This window comes from Drosophila virilis, chromosome 4 (assembly GCF_030788295.1).
Source record: "Drosophila virilis strain 15010-1051.87 chromosome 4, Dvir_AGI_RSII-ME, whole genome shotgun sequence".
Taxonomy (NCBI): Eukaryota; Metazoa; Arthropoda; class Insecta; order Diptera; family Drosophilidae; genus Drosophila; species Drosophila virilis.
The window spans coordinates 920,177-943,282 of record NC_091546.1 but is presented as its reverse complement, the minus strand read 5'-3'; the positions used below and the strand labels follow the sequence as shown (position 1 = coordinate 943,282).

General features: G+C 40.9%; 2 protein-coding genes across 6 annotated transcripts in view; both read right to left on the bottom strand.

Annotated features, from left to right (window-relative positions):
• Positions 1-2,171: 2,171 nt before the first annotated feature.
• Positions 2,172-23,106, bottom strand: part of LOC26530582 (uncharacterized) — a 142,565-nt gene continuing 121,630 nt past the window's right edge. For all 5 annotated transcript variants that reach the window (XR_011416572.1, XR_004304791.2, XR_004304792.2 and 2 more), the window contains one exon: positions 2,172-2,361. The gene's annotated coding sequence lies outside the window, so the exon portion shown is untranslated. The remainder of the gene's footprint in view (positions 2,362-23,106) is intronic.
• Positions 21,057-22,953, bottom strand: LOC6635722 (uncharacterized). The gene is made up of 2 exons (XM_002059123.4): positions 22,446-22,953; positions 21,057-22,384 (listed from the first exon to the last, which is right to left on the bottom strand). Exons 1-2 carry the CDS (start codon positions 22,813-22,815, stop codon positions 21,321-21,323), a joined length of 1,434 nt encoding a protein of 477 aa, XP_002059159.1. The 5' UTR covers positions 22,816-22,953; the 3' UTR covers positions 21,057-21,320.

Here is a 23,106-nt window from a genome sequence, read left to right as displayed (position 1 = left end):
CATCGATGGTTGATTTGCTTAAATGCCAATTAATAGTATGGATAGCCGACATTATTTGGCCGAGATATTTCAAGAAATCATCAGCAAAGTTTGACAGAAAGTTTTTTTGATATAAATTTGTAAAGGATTCAAAATGTGGAAGGTATTTACCTGAGATATTAAAAAAAACAGTTTCATTTTTTAAATTCGGATTAGCGCGCGGCTATACAAAATCAAAATTTTTATTTCTATGCAGATTTTCAAGGCTTACGCAATATCTTAAATGTATGTCTTTTCAAAATCGAACGTATTTTAAATTAGCAAATTTGTTTTTTTTATGTATTTTTCAGCTAAATCTGCTGCTAAATGGACAACATATAATCATAAAGTGATCGGTATCAATGGTACCTAGCTGACCAATATATCCTTGGTTACTTTATATCATGGATATAGTCCTAGCGAACTTAAAGGACCGGTTACTTGCAAATAGATGGTCCAAAATATGTATAATATGGTCCAAAAATATGTATGCTATTCTTTTACAGCCTCCCCCAGCATCAGCCCCGCCCCTTGGATGGTTTCTAGTTGACTAACATATTCTTGGTTATACCATACCATTGATATAGTCCTTGGAAACCAAAAGGATCAGATCTCTGCACAATGTGCATTGAAATGGTCCAAAAACATGTATGCTTTTCTTTTACAGCCTCCCCCAGCATCAGCCCCGCCCCTGGATGGTTTCTAGTTGACTAACATATCCTTGGTTATACCATACCATTGATATAGTCCTTGGAAACCAAAAGGATCAGATCTCTGCACAATGTGCATTGAAATGGTCCAAAAACATGCATGATTTCTCTTTCAGGATTCCTTTTGCATTAGCAGCAGCTGCAGCTGTTGTTTAACAGCCGACTTACAGCGATCATTAACATAAACTGTTAATTAATTGCACTCATTTTAATTGAGTTACATTTTTGCCCCTTAATGCTATGCAACGAATATTTTTATTCAAACCACGCGTCGACCTTCTGGGCATTTCTGTTCGCCTGGTATTTTGGCAGATTTTATGAAAAATCTCGGCTGCCAACAGATGCCCCTTTTAGGTATGCAACAAAATTTTTTTTCTTGAATTTTTAAATAAAAAAACCGGAAATTTCTTTTTTCGTTTAAATAATTGATTTATTTAAAAAATGGTTGTTGTTTTTTGCTTATTTTCTTAGTTAGTTTTCTTAAAATTATAAAAATCGAGCTTAAATTATAATTTGAGCTTATTTAAACTTAAAATAAGTATATCAGGCTTAATTAAAGGTGAATTCTGGAAAAATTTGCTTGCTCAGTCGTGGAGGTCCTTATAGCTCATTGTAGTCCTTAATTTGTCAGTCTGAAAGGATAAAAACACGTCATATATGGAACGTCATATCTCCCCGCGGAGTTATGTCGTTTTGGAACGTCATATCTCCGGGCGGAGTTATGTCGTTTTGGAACGTCATATCTCCGCGCGGAGTTATGTCGTTTTGGAACGTCATATCTCCGCGCGGAGTTATGTCGTTTTGGAACGTCATATCTCCGCGCGGAGTTATGTCGTTTTGGAACGTCATATCTCCAAGCGGAGTTATGTCGTTTTGGATCGTCATATCTCCCCGCGGAGTTATGTCGTTTTGGAACGTCATATCTCCCCGCGGAGTTATGTCGTTTTGGAACGTCATATCTCCGCGCGGAGTTATGTCGTTTTGGAACGTCATATCTCCGCGCGAAGTTATGTCGTTTTGGAACGTCATATCTCCGCGCGGAGTTATGTCGTTTTGGAACGTCATATCTCCAAGCGAAGTTATGTCGTTTTGGAACGTCATATCTCCGGGCGGAGTTATGTCGTTTTGGAACGTCATATCTCCAAGCGGAGTTATGTCGTTTTGGAACGTCATATCTCCAAGCGAAGTTATGTCGTTTTGGAACGTCATATCTCCCCGCGGAGTTATGTCGTTTTGGAACGTCATATCTCCCCGCGGAGTTATGTCGTTTTGGAACGTCATATCTCCCCGCGGAGTTATGTCGTTTTGGAACTTCATATCTCCGCGCGGAGTTATGTCGTTTTGGAACGTCATATATATGCAACAACATTTTTTTTCTTGAATTTTTAAATAAAAAAACCGGAAATTTGTTTTTTCTTTTAAATAATTGATTTATTTACAAAATGGTTGTTGTTTTTTGCTTATTTTCTTAATTATTTTTCTTAAAATTATAAAAATCGAGCTTAAATTATAATTTGAGCTTATTTAAACTTAAAATAAGTATATCAGGCTTAATTAAAGGTGAATTCTGGAAAAATTTGCTTGCTCAGTCGTGGAGGTCCTTATAGCTCATTGTAGTCCTTAATTTGTCAGTCTGAAAGGATAAAAACACATTTAAATTCAATAGGGAGAAAAATATATAAAGGCCATCGTTTTGGAACGTCATATCTCCGCGCGGAGTTATGTCGTTTTGGAACGTCATATCTCCGTGCGGAGTTATGTCGTTTTGGAACGTCATATCTCCCCGCGGAGTTATGTCGTTTTGGAACGTCATATCTCCCCGCGGAGTTATGTCGTTTTGGAACGTCATATCTCCCCGCGGAGTTATGTCGTTTTGGAACGTCATATCTCCCCGCGGAGTTATGTCGTTTTGGAACGTCATATCTCCGCGCGAAGTTATGTCGTTTTGGAACGTCATATCTCCGCGCGAAGTTATGTCGTTTTGGAACGTCATATCTTCCCGCGGAGTTATGTCGTTTTGGAACGTCATATCTCCCCGCGGAGTTATGTCGTTTTGGAACGTCATATCTCCCCGCGGAGTTATGGCGTTTTGGAACGTCATATCTCCCCGCGGAGTTATGTCGTTTTGGAACGACATATCTCCAAGCGGAATTATGTCGTTTTGGAACGTCATATCTCCGCGCGGAGTTATGTCGTTTTTGAACGTCATATCTCCGCGCGAAGTTATGTCGTTTTGGAACGTCATATCTCCGCGCGGAATTATGTCGTTTTGGAACGTCATATCTCCAAGCGGAGTTATGTCGTTTTGGAACGTCATATCTCCCTTGCCATTATGTCGATTTTGGTCAAAATTGCGAATTCCCCTTTTTTAATACAAATCTAGAGTACTGATCTTTACGAGTCGAAAATGGTATAAAACTCCTTAATCGGACAGTATTTGGCAGAAATATTCCAAAAAATCATCAGAAAAGGTTGACTTTACAAACGAGTTAGTTTTTTGTCAACAATATTTTGTAACCCATCGATGTTTAATTTGTTTGAATGACAATTGATGGTAAGGATCCATACGCATTCAAAAAGGTATAACATTTTAAAATCAGACATAATTTACCTGAGATAATCAAAAAAAATAATCAACAAATTTTCGAACTTCAAACCGACCTCGATTTTGAAAAGAAAATGTGATGATTTGTCATATCTCCGCGCGGCGTTATGTCGTTTTGGAACGTCATAGCTTCGCGCGGAGTTATGTCGTTTTGGAACGTCATATCTCCAAGCGGAGTTATGTCGTTTTGGAACGTCATATCTCCGCGCGAAGTTATGTCGTTTTGGAACGTCATATCTCCGAGCGGAGTTATGTCGTTTTGGAACGTCATATCTCCGTGCGGAGTTATGTCGTTTTGGAACGTCATATCTCCCCGCGGAGTTATGTCGTTTTGGAACGTCATATCTCCAAACGGAGTTATGTCGTTTTGGAACGTCATATCTCCGCGCGGAGTTATGTCGTTTTGGAACATCATATCTCCGCGCGAAGTTATGTCGTTTTGGAACGTCATATCTCCCCGCGGAGTTATGTCGATTTGGAACGTCATATCTCCAAACGGAGTTATGTCGTTTTGGAACGTCATATCTCCGCGCGGAGTTATGTCGTTTTGGAACGTCATGTCTCCCCGCGGAGTTATGTCGTTTTGGAACGTCATGTCTCCCCGCGGAGTTATGTCGTTTTGGAACGTCATATCTCCCCGGGGAGTTATGTCGTTTTGGAACGTCATATCTCCGCGCGAAGTTTTGTCGTTTTGGAACGTCATATCTCCGCGCGGAGTTATGTCGTTTTGGAACGTCATATCTCCAAGCGAAGTTATGTCGTTTTGGAACGTCATATCTCCCCGCGGAGTTATGTCGTTCTGGAACGTCATATCTCCGCGCGAAGTTATGTCGTTTTGGAACGTCATATCTCCGCGCGAAGTTATGTCGTTTTGGAACGTCATATCTTCCCGCGGAGTTATGTCGTTTTGGAACGTCATATCTCCCCGCGGAGTTATGTCGTTTTGGAACGTCATATCTCCCCGCGGAGTTATGTCGTTTTGGAACGTCATATCTCCCCGCGGAGTTATGTCGTTTTGGAACGACATATCTCCAAGCGGAATTATGTCGTTTTGGAACGTCATATCTCCGCGCGGAGTTATGTCGTTTTTGAACGTCATATCTCCGCGCGAAGTTATGTCGTTTTGGAACGTCATATCTCCGCGCGGAATTATGTCGTTTTGGAACGTCATATCTCCAAGCGGAGTTATGTCGTTTTGGAACGTCCTATCTCCCTTGCCATTATGTCGATTTTGGTCAAAATTGCGAATTCCCCTTTTTTAATACAAATCTAGAGTACTGATCTTTACGAGTCGAAAATGGTATAAAACTCCTTAATCGGACAGTATTTGGCAGAAATATTCCAAAAAATCATCAGAAAAGGTTGACTTTACAAACGAGTTAGTTTTTTGTCAACAATATTTTGTAACCCATCGATGTTTAATTTGTTTGAATGACAATTGATGGTAAGGATCCATACGCATTCAAAAAGGTATAACATTTTAAAATCAGACATAATTTACCTGAGATAATCAAAAAAAATAATCAACAAATTTTCGAACTTCAAACCGACCTCGATTTTGAAAAGAAAATGTGATGATTTGTCATATCTCCGCGCGGCGTTATGTCGTTTTGGAACGTCATAGCTTCGCGCGGAGTTATGTCGTTTTGGAACGTCATATCTCCAAGCGGAGTTATGTCGTTTTGGAACGTCATATCTCCGCGCGAAGTTATGTCGTTTTGGAACGTCATATCTCCGAGCGGAGTTATGTCGTTTTGGAACGTCATATCTCCGTGCGGAGTTATGTCGTTTTGGAACGTCATATCTCCCCGCGGAGTTATGTCGTTTTGGAACGTCATATCTCCAAACGGAGTTATGTCGTTTTGGAACGTCATATCTCCGCGCGGAGTTATGTCGTTTTGGAACATCATATCTCCGCGCGAAGTTATGTCGTTTTGGAACGTCATATCTCCCCGCGGAGTTATGTCGTTTTGGAACGTCATATCTCCAAACGGAGTTATGTCGTTTTGGAACGTCATATCTCCGCGCGGAGTTATGTCGTTTTGGAACGTCATGTCTCCCCGCGGAGTTATGTCGTTTTGGAACGTCATGTCTCCCCGCGGAGTTATGTCGTTTTGGAACGTCATATCTCCCCGGGGAGTTATGTCGTTTTGGAACGTCATATCTCCGCGCGAAGTTTTGTCGTTTTGGAACGTCATATCTCCGCGCGGAGTTATGTCGTTTTGGAACGTCATATCTCCAAGCGAAGTTATGTCGTTTTGGAACGTCATATCTCCGCGCGGAGTTATGTCGTTTTGGAACGTCATATCTCCGCGCGAAGTTATGTCGTTTTGGAACGTCATATCTCCGCGCGAAGTTATGTCGTTTTGGAACGTCATATCTCCGCGCGAAGTTATGTCGTTTTGGAACGTCATATCTCCGCGCGGAGCTATGTCGTTTTGGAACGTCATATCTCCGCGCGAAGTTATGTCGTTTTGGAACGTCATATCTCCGCGCGGAGCTATGTCGTTTTGGAACGTCATATCTCCCTTGCCATTATGTCGATTTTGGTCAAAATTGCGAATTCCCCTTTTTTAATACAAATCTAGAGTACTGATCTTTACGAGTCGAAAATGGTATAAAACTCCTAAATCGGACAGTATTTGGCAGAAATATTCCAAAAAATCATCAGAAAAGGTTGACTTTACAAACGAGTTAGTTTTTTGTCAACAATATTTTGTAACCCATCGATGTTTAATTTGTTTGAATGACAATTGATGGTAAGGATCCATACGCATTCAAAAAGGTATAACATTTTAAAATCAGACATAATTTACCTGAGATAATCAAAAAAAAATAATCAACAAATTTTCGAACTTCAAACCGACCTCGATTTTGAAAAGAAAATGTTTTGATTTGTCATATCTCCGCGCGGCGTTATGTCGTTTTGGAACGTCATAGCTTCGCGCGGAGCTATGTCGTTTTGGAACGTCATATCTCCGCGCGGAGTTATGTCGTTTTGGAACGTCATATCTCCGTGCGGAGTTATGTCGTTTTGGAACGTCATATCTCCCCGCGGAGTTATGTCGTTTTGGAACGTCATATCTCCCCCCCCCCGGAGTTATGTCGTTTTGGAACGTCATATCTCCGCGCGGAGTTATGTCGTTTTGGAACATCATATCTCCGCGCGAAGTTATGTCGTTTTGGAACGTCATATCTCCCCGCGGAGTTATGTCGTTTTGGAACGTCATATCTCCAAACGGAGTTATGTCGTTTTGGAACGTCATATCTCCGCGCGGAGTTATGTCGTTTTGGAACGTCATATCTCCGTGCGGAGTTATGTCGTTTTGGAACGTCATATCTCCGCGCGGAGCTATGTCGTTTTGGAACGTCATATCTCCCTTGCCATTATGTCGATTTTGGTCAAAATTGCGAATTCCCCTTTTTTAATGCAAATCTAGAGTACTGATCTTTACGAGTCGAAAATGGTATAAAACTCCTTAATCGGACAGTATTTGGCAGAAATATTCAAAAAAATCATCAGAAAAGGTTGACTTTACAAACGAGTTAGTTTTTTGTCAACAATATTTTGTAACCCACCGATGTTAAATATGTTTGAATGCCAATTGATGGTAAGGATCCATACGCATTCAAAAAGGTATAACATTTTAAAATCAGACATAATTTACCTGAGATAATCAAAAAAAATAATCAACAAATTTTCGAACTTCAAACCGACCTCGATTTTGAAAAGAAAATGTGATGATTTGTCATATCTCCGCGCGGCGTTATGTCGTTTTGGGACGTCATAGTTTCGCGCGGAGCTATGTCGTTTTGGAACGTCATATCTCCCCGCGGAGTTATGTCGTTTTGGAACGACATATCTCCAAGCGGAATTATGTCGTTTTGGAACGTCATATCTCCAAGCGGAGTTATGTCGTTTTGGAACGTCATATCTCCCTTGCCATTATGTCGATTTTGGTCAAAATTGCGAATTCCCCTTTTTTAATACAAATCTAGAGTACTGATCTTTACGAGTCGAAAATGGTATAAAACTCCTTAATCGGACAGTATTTGGCAGAAATATTCCAAAAAATCATCAGAAAAGGTTGACTTTACAAACGAGTTAGTTTTTTGTCAACAATATTTTGTAACCCATCGATGTTTAATTTGTTTGAATGACAATTGATGGTAAGGATCCATACGCATCCAAAAAGGTATAACATTTTAAAATCAGACATAATTTACCTGAGATAATCAAAAAAAATAATCAACAAATTTTCGAACTTCAAACCGACCTCGATTTTGAAAAGAAAATGTGATGATTTGTCATATCTCCGCGCGGCGTTATGTCGTTTTGGAACGTCATAGCTTCGCGCGGAGCTATGTCGTTTTGGAACGTCATATCTCCAAGCGGAGTTATGTCGTTTTGGAACGTCATATCTCCGCGCGAAGTTATGTCGTTTTGGAACGTCATATCTCCGAGCGGAGTTATGTCGTTTTGGAACGTCATATCTCCGTGCGGAGTTATGTCGTTTTGGAACGTCATATCTCCCCGCGGAGTTATGTCGTTTTGGAACGTCATATCTCCAAACGGAGTTATGTCGTTTTGGAACGTCATATCGTTTTGGAAAGTCATATCTCCGCGCGAAGTTATGTCGTTTTGGAACGTCATATCTCCGCGCGAAGTTATGTCGTTTTGGAACGTCATATCTCCGCGCGGAGCTATGTCGTTTTGGAACGTCATATCTCCGCGCGGAATTATGTCGTTTTGGAACGTCATATCTCCAAGCGGAGTTATGTCGTTTTGGAAGGTCATATCTCCGCGCGGAGCTATGTCGTTTTGGAACGTCATATCTCCCTTGCCATTATGTCGATTTTGGTCAAAATTGCGAATTCCCCTTTTTTAATACAAATCTAGAGTACTGATCTTTACGAGTCGAAAATGGTATAAAACTCCTTAATCGGACAGTATTTGGCAGAAATATTCCAAAAAATCATCAGAAAAGGTTGACTTTACAAACGAGTTAGTTTTTTGTCAACAATATTTTGTAACCCATCGATGTTTAATTTGTTTGAATGACAATTGATGGTAAGGATCCATACGCATCCAAAAAGGTATAACATTTTAAAATCAGACATAATTTACCTGAGATAATCAAAAAAAATAATCAACAAATTTTCGAACTTCAAACCGACCTCGATTTTGAAAAGAAAATGTGATGATTTGTCATATCTCCGCGCGGCGTTATGTCGTTTTGGAACGTCATAGCTTCGCGCGGAGCTATGTCGTTTTGGAACGTCATATCTCCAAGCGGAGTTATGTCGTTTTGGAACGTCATATCTCCGCGCGAAGTTATGTCGTTTTGGAACGTCATATCTCCGAGCGGAGTTATGTCGTTTTGGAACGTCATATCTCCGTGCGGAGTTATGTCGTTTTGGAACGTCATATCTCCCCGCGGAGTTATGTCGTTTTGGAACGTCATATCTCCAAACGGAGTTATGTCGTTTTGGAACGTCATATCTCCGCGCGGAGTTATGTCGTTTTGGAACATCATATCTCCGCGCGAAGTTATGTCGTTTTGGAACGTCATATCTCCCCGCGGAGTTATGTCGTTTTGGAACGTCATATCTCCAAACGGAGTTATGTCGTTTTGGAACGTCATATCTCCGCGCGGAGTTATGTCGTTTTGGAACGTCATGTCTCCCCGCGGAGTTATGTCGTTTTGGAACGTCATGTCTCCCCGCGGAGTTATGTCGTTTTGGAACGTCATATCTCCCCGCGGAGTTATGTCGTTTTGGAACGTCATATCTCCACGCGAAGTTTTGTCGTTTTGGAACGTCATATCTCCGCGCGGAGTTATGTCGTTTTGGAACGTCATATTTCCAAGCGAAGTTATGTCGTTTTGGAACGTTATATCTCCGCGCGGAGTTATGTCGTTTTGGAACGTCATATCTCCGCGCGGAGTTATGTCGTTTTGGAACGTCATATCTCCGCGCGAAGTTATGTCGTTTTGGAAAGTCATATCTCCGCGCGAAGTTATGTCGTTTTGGAACGTCATATCTCCGCGCGAAGTTATGTCGTTTTGGAACGTCATATCTCCGCGCGGAGCTATGTCGTTTTGGAACGTCATATCTCCGCGCGGAATTATGTCGTTTTGGAACGTCATATCTCCAAGCGGAGTTATGTCGTTTTGGAAGGTCATATCTCCGCGCGGAGCTATGTCGTTTTGGAACGTCATATCTCCCTTGCCATTATGTCGATTTTGGTCAAAATTGCGAATTCCCCTTTTTTAATACAAATCTAGAGTACTGATCTTTACGAGTCGAAAATGGTATAAAACTCCTAAATCGGACAGTATTTGGCAGAAATATTCCAAAAAATCATCAGAAAAGGTTGACTTTACAAACGAGTTAGTTTTTTGTCAACAATATTTTGTAACCCATCGATGTTTAATTTGTTTGAATGACAATTGATGGTAAGGATCCATACGCATTCAAAAAGGTATAACATTTTAAAATCAGACATAATTTACCTGAGATAATCAAAAAAAATAATCAACAAATTTTCGAACTTCAAACCGACCTCGATTTTGAAGAGAAAATGTTTTGATTTGTCATATCTCCGCGCGGCGTTATGTCGTTTTGGAACGTCATAGCTTCGCGCGGAGCTATGTCGTTTTGGAACGTCATATCTCCAAGCGGAGTTATGTCGTTTTGGAACCTCATATCTCCGCGCGAAGTTATGTCGTTTTGGAACGTCATATCTCCGCGCGAAGTTATGTCGTTTTGGAACGTCATATCTCCGCGCGGAGTTATGTCGTTTTGGAACGTCATATCTCCCCCCCGGAGTTATGTCGTTTCGGAACGTCATATCTCCGCGCGGAGTTATGTCGTTTCGGAACGTCATATCTCCGCGCGGAGTTATGTCGTTTCGGAACGTCATATCTCCGCGCGGAGTTATGTCGTTTTGGAACATCATATCTCCGCGCGAAGTTATGTCGTTTTGGAACGTCATATCTCCCCGCGGAGTTATGTCGTTTTGGAACGTCATATCTCCAAACGGAGTTATGTCGTTTTGGAATGTCATATCTCCGCGCGGAGTTATGTCGTTTTCGAACGTCATATCTCCGTGCGGAGTTATGTCGTTTTGGAACGTCATATCTCCGCGCGGAGTTATGTCGCTTTGGAAAGTCAAAGCTTCGCGCGGAATTATGCCGTTTTGGAACGTCATATCTCCGCGCGGAGTTATGTCGTTTTGGAACGTCATATCTCCGCGCGAAGTTATGTCGTTTTGGAACGTCATATCTCCGCGCGGAGTTATGTCGTTTTGGAACGTCATATCTCCGTGCGGAGTTATGTCGTTTTGGAACGTCATATCTCCCCGCGGGGTTATGTCGTTTTGGAACGTCATATCTCCCCCCCGGAGTTATGTCGTTTTGGAACATCATATCTCCGCGCGAAGTTATGTCGTTTTGGAACGTCATATCTCCCCGCGGAGTTATGTCGTTTTGGAACGTCATATCTCCAAACGGAGTTATGTCGTTTTGGAACGTCATATCTCCGTGCGGAGTTATGTCGTTTTGGAACGTCATATCTCCGTGCGGAGTTATGTCGTTTTGGAACGTCATATCTCCGCGCGGAGCTATGTCGTTTTGGAACGTCATATCTCCCTTGCCATTATGTCGATTTTGGTCAAAATTGCGAATTCCCCTTTTTTAATGCAAATCTAGAGTACTGACCTTTACGAGTCGAAAATGGTATAAGACTCCTTAATCGGACAGTATTTGGCAGAAATATTCCAAAAAATCATCAGAAAAGGTTGACTTTACAAACGAGTTAGTTTTTTGTCAACAATATTTTGTAACCCACCGATGTTTAATTTGTTTGAATGCCAATTGATGGTAAGGATCCATACGCATTCAAAAAGGTATAACATTTTAAAATCAGACATAATTTACCTGAGATAATCAAAAAAAATAATCAAAAAATTTTCGAACTTCAAACCGACCTCGATTTTGAAAAGAAAATGTGATGATTTGTCATATCTCCGCGCGGCGTTATGTCGTTTTGGGACGTCATAGCTTCGCGCGGAGCTATGTCGTTTTGGAACGTCATATCTCCCCGCGGAGTTATGTCGTTTTGGAACGTCATATCTCCCCGCGGAGTTATGTCGTTTTGGAACGTCATATGTCCCCGCGGAGTTATGTCGTTTTGGAACGTCATATCTCCGCGCGGAGCTATGTCGTTTTGGAACGTCATATCTCCGCGCGAAGTTATGTCGTTTTGGAACGTCATATCTCCGCGCGGAGCTATGTCGTTTTGGAACGTCATATCTCCGTGCGGAGTTATGTCGTTTTGGAACGTCATATCTCCGCGCATAGTTATGTCGTTTTGGAACGTCATATCTCCGCGCGGAGTTATGTCGTTTTGGAACATCATATCTCCGCGCGAAGTTATGTCGTTTTGGAACGTCATATCTCCCTTGCCATTATGCAAATGTTTAATGTTTAATTTGTTTGATTTTTAATTGATGTTTAATTTGTTTGAATGAGAATTCATGGTAGGGATCCATACGCATTCAAAAAGGTATAACATTTTAAAATCAGACTTTATTTGCCGAAATATTAAAAAAAAGGTCATCGAAAAAGCTTCGATTTTCGCACCGACCTCGATTTTGAAAAAAAAAAATCGATGATTTGTCATATCTCCCCGCGGAGTTATGTCGTTTTGGAATGTCATAGCTTCGCGCGGAGTTATGTCGTTTTGGAACGTCATATCTCCCTTGCCATTTTGTCGATTTGGGTCAAAATTTCGAATTCCCCTTTTTTACTGCCAATCAATAGTACTGATCCTTACGAGTCGACATTGGTATAAAACTCCAAAATCGGACAGTATTTGGCAGAAATATTCCAAAAAATCATCAGAAAAGGTTGACTTTACAAACGAGTTAGTTTTTTGTCAACAATATTTTGTAGCCCATCGATGTTTAATTTGTTTGAATGCCAATTGATGGTAAGGATCCATACGCATTCAAAAAGGTATAACATTTTAAAATCAGACATAATTTACCTGAGATAATCAAAAAAAATAATCAAAAAAGTTTCGAACTTCAAACCGACATCGATTTTGAAAAAAAAAAATGTTATGATGTGTCATATCTCCGCGAGGAGTTATGTCGTTTCGGAACGTCATAGCTTCGCGCGGAGTTATGTCGTTTTGGAATGTCATAGCTTCGCGCGGAGTTATGTCGTTTTGGAACGTCATATCTCCCTTGCCAATTTGTCGATTTGGGTCAAAATTTCGAATTCCCCTTTTTTACTGCCAATCAATAGTACTGATCCTTACGAGTCGAAAATGGTATAAAACTCCAAAATCGGACAGTATTTGGCAGAAATATTCCAAAAAATCATCAGAAAAGGTTGACTTTACAAACGAGTTAGTTTTTTGTCAACAATATTTTGTAGCCCATCGATGTTTAATTTGTTTGAATGCCATTTGATGGTAAGGATCCATACGCATTCAAAAAGGTATAACATTTTAAAATCAGACATAATTTACCAGAGATAATCAAAAAAATTAATCAAAAAAGTTTCGAACTTCAAACCGACCTCGATTTTGAAAAAAAAAATGTGATGATTTGTCATATCTCCGCGAAGAGTTATGTCGTTTTGGAACGTCATAATTTCGCGCGGATCTATGTCGTTTTGGAACGTCATAGCTTCGAGCGCGTTTCTGTCATTTTGGAATGTCATAGCTTCGCGCGGAGCTTTGTCGTTTTGGAACGTCATAACTCCCTTGCCATTTTGTCGATTTGGGTCAAAATTTCGAATTTCCCTTTTTTATTGCCAATCAATAGTACTGATCCTTACGAGTCCAAAATGGTATAAAAATCCACAATCTGACATTATTTGGCAGAAATATTCCAAAAAATCATCAAAAAATGTTGACTTTACAAACGAGTTTGTTTTTTGTCACTAATATTTTGTAACCCATCAATGTTTAATTTGTTTGAAAGCCAATTGATGGTAAGGATCCATACGCATTCAAAAAGGTATAAAATATTAAAATCAGACATTATTTACCTGAGATATTAAAAAAAAATTATCAAAAAAGGTTCGAATTTCAAGCCGACCCCGATTTTGAAAAAAAACGTGATGTAACCCCTTGCCATTTTGTCGATTTGGGTCAAAATTTCGAATTCCCCTTTTCTAATGCCAATCAATAGCACTGATCCTTACGAGTCCAAAATGGTATAAATCTCCAAAATCGGACAGTATTTGGCAGAAATATTCCAAAAAATCATCAAAGAAGGTTGACTTTACAAACTAGTTCGTTTTTTGTCAACAATATTTTGTAGCCCATCAATGTTTAATTTGTTTGAATGCGCATTCAAAAAGGTATAAAATTTTAAAATCAGACATTATTTGCCGAAATATTAAAAAAATGTCATCGAAAAAGCTTCGATTTTCGCACCGACCTCGATTTTGAAAAAAAATGTGACGATTTGTCATACCTCCGCGCGGAGTTATGTCGTTTTGGAATGTCATAGCTTCGCGCGGAGTTATGTCGTTTTGGAACGTCATATCTCCGCGCGGAGTTATGTCGTTTTGGAACGTCATATCTCCGCGCGGAGTTATGTCGTCTTGGAACGTCATATCTCCGCGCGGAGTTATGTCGTTTTGGAAAGTCAAAGCTTCGCGCGGAGTTATGTCGTTTTGGAACGTCATATCTCCGCGCGGAGTTATGTCGTTTTGAAACGTCATATCTCCCTTGCCATTTTGTCGATTTGGGTCAAAATTTCGAATTCCCCTTTTTTAATGCCAATCAATAGTACTGATCCTTACGAGTCCAAAATGGTATAAATCTCCAAAATCGGACAGTATTTGGCAGAAATATTCCAAAAAATCATCAAAGAAGGTTGACTTTACAAACTAGTTCGTTTTTTGTCAACAATATTTTGTAACCCATCAATGTTTAATTTGTTTGAATGCGAATTCATGGTAGGGATCCATACGCATTCAAAAAGGTATACAATTTTAAAATCAGACATTATTTGCCGAAATATTAAAAAAAAGTCACCGAAAAAGTTTCGATTTTCGCACCGACCTCGATATTGAAAAAAAATGTGATGATTTGTCATATCTCCGCGTGGAGTTTTGTCGTTTTGGAACGTCATAGCTTCGCGCGGAGCTATGTCGTTTTGGAACGTCATATCTCCCTTGCCATTTTGTCGATTTGGTTCAAAATTTCGAATTCCCCTTTTTTTAATGTCAATCAATAGTACTTATCCTTACTTTACAAACTAGTTCGTTTTTTGTCAACAATATTTTGTAACCCATCAATGTTTAATTTGTTTGAGTGCGCATTCAAAAAGGTATAAAATTTTAAAATTAGACATTATTTGCCGAAATATTAAAAAAAAGTCATCGAAAAAGCTTCGATTTTCGCACCGACCTCGATTTTGAAAAAAAATGTGACGATTTGTCATACCTCCGCGCGGAGTTATGTCGTTTTGGAATGTCATAGCTTCGCGCGGAGTTATGTCGTTTTGGAACGTCATATCTCCAAGCGGAGTTATGTCGTTTTGGAACGTCATATCTCCCTTGCCATTTTGTCGATTTGGGTCAAAATTTCGAATTCGCCTTTTTTAATGGCAATCAATAGTACTTATCCTTACTTTACAAACTAGTTCGTTTTTTGTCAGCAATATTTTGTAACCCATCAATGTTTTATTTCTTTGAATGCGAATTCATGGTAGGGATCCATACGCATTCAAAACGGTATAAAATTTTTATTTCAGACATTATTTGCCGAAATATTAAAAAAAAGTCATCGAAAAAGTTTCGATTTTCGCACCGACCTCGATTTTGAAAAAAAATGTGATGATTTGTCATATCTCCGCGCGGAGCTATGTCGTTTTGGAACGTCATATCTCCCTTGCCATTTTGTCGATTTGGTTCAAAATTTCGAATTCCCCTTTTTTTAATGTCAATCAATAAAACTTATCCTTACTTTACAAACTTATTCGTTTTTTGTCAGCAATATTTTGTAACCCATCAATGTTTTATTTGTTTGAATGCGAATTCATGGTAGGGATCCATACGCATTCAAAACGGTATAAAATTTTTATTTCAGACATTATTTGCCGAAATATTAAAAAAAAGTCATCGAAAAAGTTTAGATTTTCGCACCGACCTCGATTTTGAAAAAATATGTGATGATTTTTTATATCTTCGCGCGGAGTTATGTCGTTTTGGAACGTCATATCTCCGCGCGGAGTTATGTCGTTTTGGAACGTCATATCCGCGCGGAGTTATGTCATTTTGGAACGTCATATCTCCGCGCGGAGTTATGTCGTTTCGGAACGTCATATCTCCGCGCGGAGTTATGTCGTTTTGGAAAGTCAAAGCTTCGCGCGGAGTTATGTCGTTTTGGAACGTCATATCTCCGCGCGGAGTTATGTCGTTTTGGAACGTCATATCTCCGCGCGGAGTTATGTCGTTTTGGAACGTCATATCTCCCTTGCCATTTTGTCGATTTGGGTCAAAATTTCGAATTCCCCTTTTTTAATGCCAATCAATAGTACTGATCCTTACGAGTCGAAAATGGTATAAAACTCCAAAATCTGACATTATTTGGCAGAAATATTCCAAAAAATCATCAAAAAAGGTTGACTTTACAAACGAGTTATTTTTTTGTCAACAATAGTTTGTAACCCATCGATGTTTAATTTGTTTAAATGCCAATTGATGGTTGGGATCCATACGCATTCAAAAAGGTATAAAATTTTAAAATCAGACATAATTTACCTGAGATAATCAAAAAAAAATAATCAAAAAAGTTTCGAACTTCAAACCGTCCTCGAATTTGAAAAAAAAATGTCGTTTTGAAACGTCATAGCTTCGAGCGGAGCTATGTCGTTTTGGAACGTCATATCTCCCTTGCCATTTTGTCGATTTGGGTCAAAATTTCGAATTCCCCCTTTTTTTTAATGCCAATCAATAGTACTTATCCTTACTTTACAAACTAGTTCGTTTTTTGTCAACAATATTTTGTAACCCATCAATGTTTAATTTGTTTGAATGCGAATTCATGGTAGGGATCCATACGCATTCAAAAAGGTATAACATTTTAAAATCAGACATTATTTGTCGAAATATTAAAAAAAAGTAATCGAAAAAGTTTCGATTTTCGCATCGACCTCGATTTTGAAAAAATATGTGACGATTTGTCATGCCTCCGCGCGGAGTTATGTCGTTTTGGAATGTCATAGCTTCGCGCGGAGTTATGTCGTTTTGGAACGTCATATCTCCGCGCGGAGTTATGTCGTTTTGGAAAGTCAAAGCTTCGCGCGGAGCTATGCCGTTTTGGAACGTCAAAGCTTCGCGCGGAGTTATATCGTTTTGGAACGTCATATCTCCCTTGCCATTTTGTCGATTTGGGTCAAAATTTCGAATTCCTCTTTTTTAATGCCAATCAATAGTACTGATCCTTACGAGTCGAAAATGGTATAAAACTCCAAAATCGGACATTATTTGGCAGAAATATTCCAAAAAATCATCAAAAAAGGTTGACTTTACAAACGAGTTTGTTTTTTGTCACCAATAGTTTGTAACCCATCGATGCTTAATTTGTTTAAATGCCAATTGATGGTTGGGATCCATACGCATTCAAAAATGTATAAAATTTTAAAATCAGACATTATTTGTCGAAATATTAAAAAAAAAGTAATCGAAAAAGTTTCGATTTTCGCACCGACCTCGATTTTGAAAAAATATGTGACGATTTGTCATGCCTCCGCGCGGAGTTATGTCGTTTTGGAATGCCATAGCTTCGCGCGGAGCTATGTCGTTTTGGAACATCATATCTCCCTTGGCATTTTGTCGATATAGGTCAAAATTTCGAATTCGCCTATTTTACTGCCAATCAATAGTACTGATCCTTACAAGTCGAAAATGGTATAAAACTCAAGAGTCGGACACTATTTGGCAGAAATATTCCAAAAAATCATCAAAAAATGTTGACTTTACAAACGAGTTAGTTTTTTGTCAACAATAGTTTGTAAACCATCGATGATTGAAGTGTTTGAATACCAACTGATGGTAGGGATCCGTACGCATTCAAAAAGTTATAACATTTTAAAATCAGACATTATTTACGCGAGATATTAAAAAAAATCATAGAAAAAGTTTCGATTTTCGCACCGACCTCGATTTTGAAAAAAAAGTGATGTAACTGCTTGCCATTTTGTCGATTTGGGTCAACATTTTGAATTTGCTTTATTTGATGCCAATCGATAGAGCTGATCCTTACGAGTCAAGTCTAGTCATCCTTGGCTATGGATGTATATGTATGATCGATAAATTATAGCTTAGTCGGGAACGAGTACGGAACTGGATCAACTTTCGGTTACCAAAAACTACTTACTAGAGACAAGAATTGCTTAATCATACAAAATATATTCATACCTTGTAATCAATAAATAAAATATGCGAGCAAAGTCGCACAAGTACTTTTGTTCCTTTTCAACTAATTTTGTTAAACTAATATATTAATATTTCAGACTCAAATTGAGTTCAAAACGGATTCAAAATCATTTTGAATTTTAAATCAAACAGGGCCAGTTTAGATGCTAGATAAAATTATTTTTCTCATCGCACAAAAAGCTCATTTTATTAACACGTTTGCCTTATATCCTGATTTTGTAGGCCAATGCAAATTTTGATTGCAGTCAGTTTATGCTGCCAAGTGGTCGGAGCGTATGCGTGCACTGAGTGCAATCGCAGCGCGTTGTATCAAAGAGAAACTAAAATGTAGCCCATTCAAGGTGGTTCCTGTGATGGGAGAAAAGTCACGTCGTTTTCAGAGTTTCGCTGGGCTGAACTTAAGTGCCAACCGGCAAGTTCGGGCGCACGTAGAAACTGTACGCCGAAAAAGGGAATGCCAAATGCAGGGCCAAAACTTGGGGTCAGTTTGAAGCGCGAGCTATCTTTGGATGTATGTGTAATATTTTTTGCGCATACGTCGTGTTGATTTTGCAGCCTCGACAAGGCCACAAAATTGTTAAGTGGCTTAATTAGGGCTACAAAGTGTTTGGCCAATTGAACTATCTTTCTGAGCATCCAGCGTACAAGTTTTGCGAATAGCCGCTAATCAGCTTACAGCACATTGTGTTGGCTGTGCACCTGGTTTGCCACCTTTCCCAGGACCACAAGCTGGATCCGGCGCCAATGCTTAAGCCGCTTTGTGCTTGCTGTGGACTGTTGGCTGCTCTTTGAAATCGCGTCTGCCACAAAGTGGTCCACATAGCTTTGCTCAGCTCATTTTATTTTCTATTTTTTTCTGATAATTTCATAGAAATGTTGAAAGAATAAAACTTATGGCGCTTTCGACGTAGCTTATTTAATGGCCTTTGACTTGTGAAGCGTTTAAAGCTAGTTTCAGCTGCCCTGTAAAATTTAAATGAGCAAGCAAAGTAATCTACAAGGTGCTGTGATCCAACGCTTGATTAGCATAATATGAGAAAATCTAGACCAGCTAAAATAGGTAGAAAAAAAATCTGAAAATTATGAGCATATACAAACAATAGTCCAAAAATGACAGATAATTTTTGTGTAAAAAATATACTATTCTTTTCCATTTTCTCAGGGGTGCGAGCCCCAAGCTTAGTTTTAATTTTAACTTTTAATTATATCTCTTTTCAATTATTGCATTGTTTTTTTATAGGGCATCCCTTAAGTCGAAAATGCCCAGCTGGTGGCGTTCATTCATTTAGTTCGCGGTCTGAGTCTCAGCTGGTTGTGGCACACACAAAAGGCAGGAAATTGAATAAAATTGCCATGTTATGATTATAGAAAGGAAGCGTGTGCAAGGTTCAGGAGCCAGCCAAAGCAGTTCCAAGGGGAGGGCGATGAAAAGTTGTTCGTTTGCTTTGAGTCCTTGCGGCGTATTCGAGGCCACATTAACTAACTGTGCGGCTTAACAACCCGCTGATAATGAGCCAGTTGACAGTTGCACTTTGACTTCATGGTATGAAAATAGGTTTGGGCGCACAGACATTGGCTGAAGCTCCACTGAGCAATTTCGCATGCATTGCCTGGTCATATTAATATTATTTTTTATTTTTACCATTATTGTCGCTGTTGTTGTTGTTGTTGTTGTTATTAACGCGCGAAATCAGCGCTCAGCAGGAGGCGATATTAAATTTGTGTTTTAATTTTATTAAACAACGGCGTCCACTTTACACATCAATAACGCCGCGACTCCAATTGCCACAAATGAAAGGCGAGCCGAACGAGAGAGAGAGAGAGCGAGTGAATGTGGCAGCAACCAGGCTTCCCTTGTGGCTGAGCGTTAAAATATTGACATGTGCTGCTGGTGCTACAGTTGTTGCTGTGTGCTGGTGGGTGTTGGTGTTGGGTGTTGCGGGTTGCTGCTGGAGCTGGCCAGCGTATCACATGACCGGTATTGTTGGTGGCCATCGCGTAAATAAAGCGTAAAATTGTGTGTGTGTTGTTTTTTTTTCGCGCGTTGTTTGTTGTGTATTTTTAAAAAATGGAAAACACAAACAATCAAATGCATTTCACTGTGTGTGTGTGGTTGTCCATGTGTTAAAATGACCTTTGGCTTTCATTGTCGCCACTGCCGCAGCCAGTGCAAACATTTGTATGCCCTATAGACAAGACAACAATGGAGGGTATATGCAAGGCAAGCAACACTTTTTGACAGAACGAAAAACATGTCGGAAGACAATTTTTCTTTATATGCCATTCAAGTATTTACGCCTATTAACAAATTGATGTAGTTTCAAGGCAAGGACTATCTATAGAAATAGTTGGCAAATAAATTAATTGAGCACGTTAATGGGTATCTTGTTCTCGAGCATTTTTTACTCATAGTTGCGTCCGTTGTAGTAGCTGCTGCTGTTGCCTTTCATTTGATTTCTCTTTTTTAGCCTCAAGCTGTTTCGTTAATTGCATATTTAAATTTATGCTGTTAATTGTTGGCCATCCACGAGGATGCACTGCCGGGCGCCTTTTAAGTTATGGCTTCACTGTAGCGACCCCTTGCCACTACCCGCCACCCGTCGCCGTTTCCGCATCCGTCAGTTGACTGCTGAGTAGCTCAGATGCATCAACGGGTCGACATCAATTTAATGAAACCTTTTAAAAGAAAATAAGAGCAAATGCACACATCCTGTTGGTCGGGACAAGTGACTGACGCTTCAGCCCGAAGCGAGTTTTTAGACTTTGCGATTAGATAGCTGCACAGTTGCTTGTGTATTAAAGGGATACCGCAGAAGCATAATTTATTAAGTTATTTTCAAATTAAATAACTATATTGAAAAACTCTTTCGAGTAACGATAAAATATTAGGTTGGGTTCAGGGTCAGCAGCTTATTGAGCAGATAATCTGGTTCAAGGTTCCCCTCGTAGTAAGAGAACTGAAATTCCGGCCTTTAATGTTTTCTTCACCTTACATATTTTTTAAGCGGCTTAAAATGTGTTGCCTATCAGCAAAAACATGTGAAATTTTAGTGAGTTTTTATACTTTGGGATTAGATAGATGCGCAGTTGTCTGTGTATTAAAGCAATCCGAGAAATCCAGAATCATAATTTCATTATTGTCAGATAAAAATGTATTTTAGGCGAGCAAGAAAGTTTTCTGTTATTAATTTCTCTAATTGAAATATACTTTTTAAATTCGATTTTGATATTCAAATCAAAGATATTTGTGTATTCCAGACATTCGAAATTGTAGTTTGCTGCAGATACTTTATTATTAATAATAATTGAGTTGCAAATCCAGACGTGCTCAATATAAATGGTAATTAGCTCGTCTTTAGCCGAGACAAAGAGCTGAACGTTAAACAGCAGGATATGCAACTGGTTGAAAGGAGAAAATAACATGAAAATGAACAAACTAACTGAATACACAAAGAACTTAAAACAGGGACCAATTCAGAGGCAGAGCCAAGGGCAAGGTATTTGGCTCGGCAGCTGCAATTATGCGCATATGAATCCGAGCTTTTGGTGTGCCTCAGCGATGTGGGGCTTCTCAAGTTCGTGTGGTTGTGGCTCCAGTTGAAGCAGCTCCTCCATACCGTAGCGTTTCACCGATTTCTTCGCCACCTGTGGCATCTCGTATTCCTCCTTGGCTGATGTTTCCCAGGCAGTCGACGGCGTGGGCAGCAGGCCGCAATTGGCAAAGGCGCGCGTTATATTGCGGGCGTGGGTCAGATTGCCGCGACGCCGCTCGCCTCTGGCCACCAGCGGAGCCGGTGGCCAATAGCGCGGCACAAAGAGCTCGCGATCCTTGGCGCCGCTTGGCTGCGGCTTGCTCTGACCCACGGCTGTGGCTGTGTGCATGATGTTGCCCTGGCTGGATGGGCCCATGGCGCGCTGTGATGCCGCTGCGTTCTCTTCGAGCTTGATCAGAGTTCTGCCGGCCATGTTGTTGTTCTCCTTGTTGGCGCCGGCCGCCGCCTCGCTGGCCTTGGCCTTGCAACGCTCGTCCCACTGCTTGACCGTGGGTATATAACGCTTCGGTGTCGAGCTAGCCGGCGGCGGCGGCGGCTGCTGCTCCGGCTGGGGCGTGGACTGCGCGTCGGGCTTGGCGGCGCGTTGCAGGCATATGTAGCGACTGGCTGGCTGCATGCCGTCGGCCTTTTGCTGCTGCTTCAGCTCCAATTCGTCGCGCATCTCGCGCAGCACGCTCTCGATGTGTTCGCGCTTGATGATGCGCAGCCGGTTGACACGCACGCGCTCCTCCGGCGTAAAATCCACAGGCGACCGTGTCAGATGAACTATGATCTGTGGCTGGTCGAGGGTTTCTCGCATGCGTCGCTGCTCGACCAGCTTCAGTGCCTCCAGGGCCACCTTGCGCTCCTGCTCACGCCGCTTCTCGTCCGGCACGGCGGACTTTATGAGGGAACGCTCCTTCACCTGCTTCTTGCGACTGCCTGGCGACGAGAACGACTCCTTGTCCAGCTGAGCTCGCTTCAGACGGGCCTCGCCTTTTATCTCATCACCAACGACTGCAACCCTCAAATCTTTGCTCTGGGCCGAAGCTGCAGATGTGTGGCGAAATGGAAGCGATTGCGGAGCGGAGTAGCTACTCGGAGTACTTACACGCTTTGTTGGATCGGTCGGCGGGTATCGGCTTGGGAAAGCCCTTCCAGGGCAGCATTAACTTCGGCTGCGTCGGCTTGCGCACGTCCAGTGCCTCGAAGTGGCGCTTCAGCTCGCCCAGACGCACGTCCTCGGTCTCGACGCTGGCATCCTTGGAGCGCGGCACAAACACGCTCGCGTTTACATTCAGCTTGGCTGCGGCTGCTTCTGCTTCTGCTTCAGCAGCTGCTTCTGCTGCTGCATCTCCGGGATCTGCCGCGGTTTCCTCGCAGTCGCTTTCACTCTCATTCTCTCTGTAGAAACGCAGCAGCTCGGGCAGCGGCTTCTTCAATATCTCAAAAACGGCGCGACTCTTGATCAAGTTGTGCATCCTGGCTAAGGATATCACGTTCTATCGATACTTAGTTGGGGCGGAAGCTAAGCAATATAATACGAGTCGGAAAGCTACGGTCTGTTGACTGCTTCGATAATAATATGCGAGTATTTACACATAGCAGCTCTTGTCTGACAGATATCCTCCAGCCTGCTCGTAAGCAATTGCAATTTTGGGAAAGGTTACTCAAACTCCGAGAGTTTAACCCACGTTTAGGTGCAGCTCTTGGTGGCTTGTATTGTATGTTTATTTGCCAGACTAAACAAATAATTTGCCTAACTGGAAATT

Bases quoted from the DNA above. Each gene is read 5' to 3' on its own strand.
- LOC6635722 (XM_002059123.4), bottom strand. From the start codon at position 22,815: ATGCACAACTTGATCAAGAGTCGCGCCGTTTTTGAGATATTGAAGAAG. The intron at 22,385-22,445 runs GTAAGTACTCCG...ACACATCTGCAG, and splicing joins CGACCGATCCAACAAAGCGT to CTTCGGCCCAGAGCAAAGAT.